Below are 2857 nucleotides of genomic sequence, written 5' to 3'. Positions count from 1 at the left end.
CCGTTTTGCATTTCTCTTTCTTTCACTTCCTTCAGTTTCTTTCGCATATGTACGCAGCAGAGAGATTCGTTTAGAACTCTTCTTCTCGGTCAAAATACAATCACGAAGTCTAAACCGAAAACCAGTTTAAATTGGTAAGCATCGAACCCAATAGAATTACAAACCAATATTACTGTTCTTGTCGAAAACTTGATGCAATCGACTTGCAGTACAGAAATCAGGGACAAATGTCGAAGCTGTTCATAAAACAATCAAAGCAATATGCCGAGACTCGGCCATGCTACCCAAAAGAGTTGTTTGAATACATTTCCTCCAAGACCCCTTGTCACGACCTCGCATGGGCCGTCGGCACCGGCAGTGGCCAGGCTGCCTGATCCGCAAGTTTCTCTTCTTTCCAACATCTTCCTTTCACTTCTTGCGGTTTAAACATAGATCAATTGTAGCACAAATTTAAGCTTAGGTCATTTGAAACCTTTTTGTTCAGTACTGTGTTTTGCCTAGGTTTGCTATCTGAGTCACCTCCTTCACTACATATTCTAGTTAGTGCTATCCACACATCCTTTTTTTATTTTCCACACGTCATCTGTTACTTTATGTCTTTGATCCTCTTCAATTCATTCGATCTGACGATCAAAAATTGACAGGAGTGTAGGGAATGTAAGAAGGGGTGTGTACCCTATATTTTGTGTTTGTTGAAGAATATCTCACATCAGAGAATTGAAAAAATCAAATATATATAACATGTATTGACAATAGTTGATATGTGTTGGAACCAGTCACTAAACCCTTACATGTCATCTCATATCACAAGTCTCCAAGTAGGACATGGATCCTCTCCGGATCCATGTGTCCTAATCCACTAAATATCGTGATTCGGACCATTGAAATTTGATCTAACGGCTAAAGTTATTATAACTTTTAAAGTGGGCCCTTGTTTGTAGTCGTTGGATCAAATTTTAATAGCCCAGATCACGAGATTTGGTGGATTAGGACCAATGGATCCAGAGGGGATCCATGTACCTCCAAGTAATCATGGCTGCACAATTTCAATGCCAGCTTTCTCTTTTTCCTTGATTCAAGGGATTACTTCTTAGTCTTGTGTTTGGTGTAAATCATCTTAAATTAAGGAAAAGTATGTGTCCGAGGTTTACCTGGTCTCTAGGGTTTCATGTAATGATGGTTGCCTGTAACCATTTATTTTCTTTGCCTGCATATATTGCCGTGTACATTTAGAACTCTTCATGAAATAGAAATACACTTTGAAACTAAAAATCTACAGTATGCTTACTATGATTAATAATGAGCCGCTTGCCCATCTCTCTAAAATCTTGACACTATTGATCGAGAGAGTACTTTCTAGTCATAAACTTTTCATGTTCAAAATATTTCTAAACTGCTATAAGTATTTCTCGTTCTTTCATGAATCTCGAACCACAATAAGTAACATGTTAAACTAAATTGCAGCTGCCCGGAATCTTCAAGAAAGTGATAGCCACAGATACAAGCCAAAAACAACTCGAGTTGGCACCCAAGCTGCCCAATATTCGCTACGAGCACACCCCGCCTCCTGTCATGTCAATAGCCGAGGTTGAACAAAAGTTGACAACAAATTCAAGTGTTCATCTGGTGATCGTTGCTCAGGCCCTCCATTGGTTTGACCTCCCCAATTTCTACCAACAAGTAAAACATGTACTGAAGAAACCTAATGGTGTCCTTGCTGTTGGAAAATCAAATCAAAACAGGTTGTTAATGGTTAAAGCAAGCTGTTAGTTTCTTTCTAGGTTGTTTTCAGCAACTACAAAGATCATTGCTCCCTCCATCTGTTAGCCGAAAGCTGATTACAAGACAGCAGTGTGCTGCCATGTGATGTATTAGCTGAAAGAGTGTTGATTGCAAGCTGGAAAGATAGCTGCATATGTGTGCTAGACTGTCCAAAGTTCCTGCATGTGTTTTAAAGGGTGTAAAGATGTTAAACACCCCATTCATTGCATGTGTTGTTGCATTGTTTATTAATTTCTGTTTTGTATAAATAGGCCATCTTGCTAAGCTTTAGAGCATCCCATCCGAATCTCATTTCCCATTCATTTAATTTCAGCTTGTAAGTTATTGAGTTTGTAAACTCTCTTTTCATATATCTAAGTGCAAGTGTTTTACCAAAGCTTGTTGCTTCCCTCCTTTCTCTATTTCTTTGTCCAATTTTATTAAGAGTGAAAGTGAGAGGTGTGATAGAGTTTGTAAACTTATCACCCACATATTTTGGTATTGAGTTAGCAAACTCTTGTGAATACCAACACTTGCAGCATGGTACTATATAATGCCTAGGGTTAACAGCATTGTAGACACTCTTTGATCGTTTTTACACCGTTGATACTGATCCTTACTGGGATCCAGCACGTAAATTGGTGGACGACAAGTTTAAGAGTATCGATTTTCCATTTGAGCCGGTGGACAGAGAAGAGAACACAGGACCGTTTGAGTTCGTGACAGAGCAGTTGATGGATTTGGATGGCTTTTTTACATACATAAGGTCATGGTCTGCATATCAGACGGCAAAAGGAAAGGGTGTTATCCTCTTGAGTGATCATGTGATTGAGGCGTTTAAGCAAGCTTGGAATGAAGGTGGAGACCATGGTCAGAAGCAGAGGCAGATCTAATAAGGGACCAAGGTGGTCCAGGACCACCCAGAAGCTTGGATAAATGGTTGTGAGAACCTTCAAGGACCACCCAAATCTGGGCAATGGTGGAAAACAGCAGCCATGGCTGCTGCAGGCTATGCAAAATGAGAGGGGGAAGAAGAAAGCTATTTTAAAATGACTTGACCAAAAAAGCGTCATTTTAAGTCAAATCATCAAAAAAA

The 2857-nt window shown here is 39.6% G+C and overlaps 1 protein-coding gene across 1 annotated transcript; it reads left to right on the top strand.

Annotated features, from left to right (window-relative positions):
• The first annotated feature begins 995 nt into the window (after positions 1 to 995).
• LOC137712179 (uncharacterized) lies at positions 996 to 2654 on the top strand. The gene is made up of 3 exons (XM_068451302.1): positions 996 to 1016; positions 1465 to 1765; positions 2392 to 2654. The coding sequence occupies exons 1-3, from the start codon at positions 996 to 998 to the stop codon at positions 2652 to 2654; spliced, it is 585 nt and encodes a 194-aa protein (XP_068307403.1).
• Positions 2655 to 2857: the final 203 nt, after the last annotated feature.

The sequence above is a fragment of the Pyrus communis genome, chromosome 13 (assembly GCF_963583255.1).
Source record: "Pyrus communis chromosome 13, drPyrComm1.1, whole genome shotgun sequence".
Lineage (NCBI taxonomy): Eukaryota > Viridiplantae > Streptophyta > Magnoliopsida > Rosales > Rosaceae > Pyrus > Pyrus communis.
Note: the sequence above shows the minus strand (reverse complement) of the source record. Positions and strands in the feature narration are given on the sequence as shown.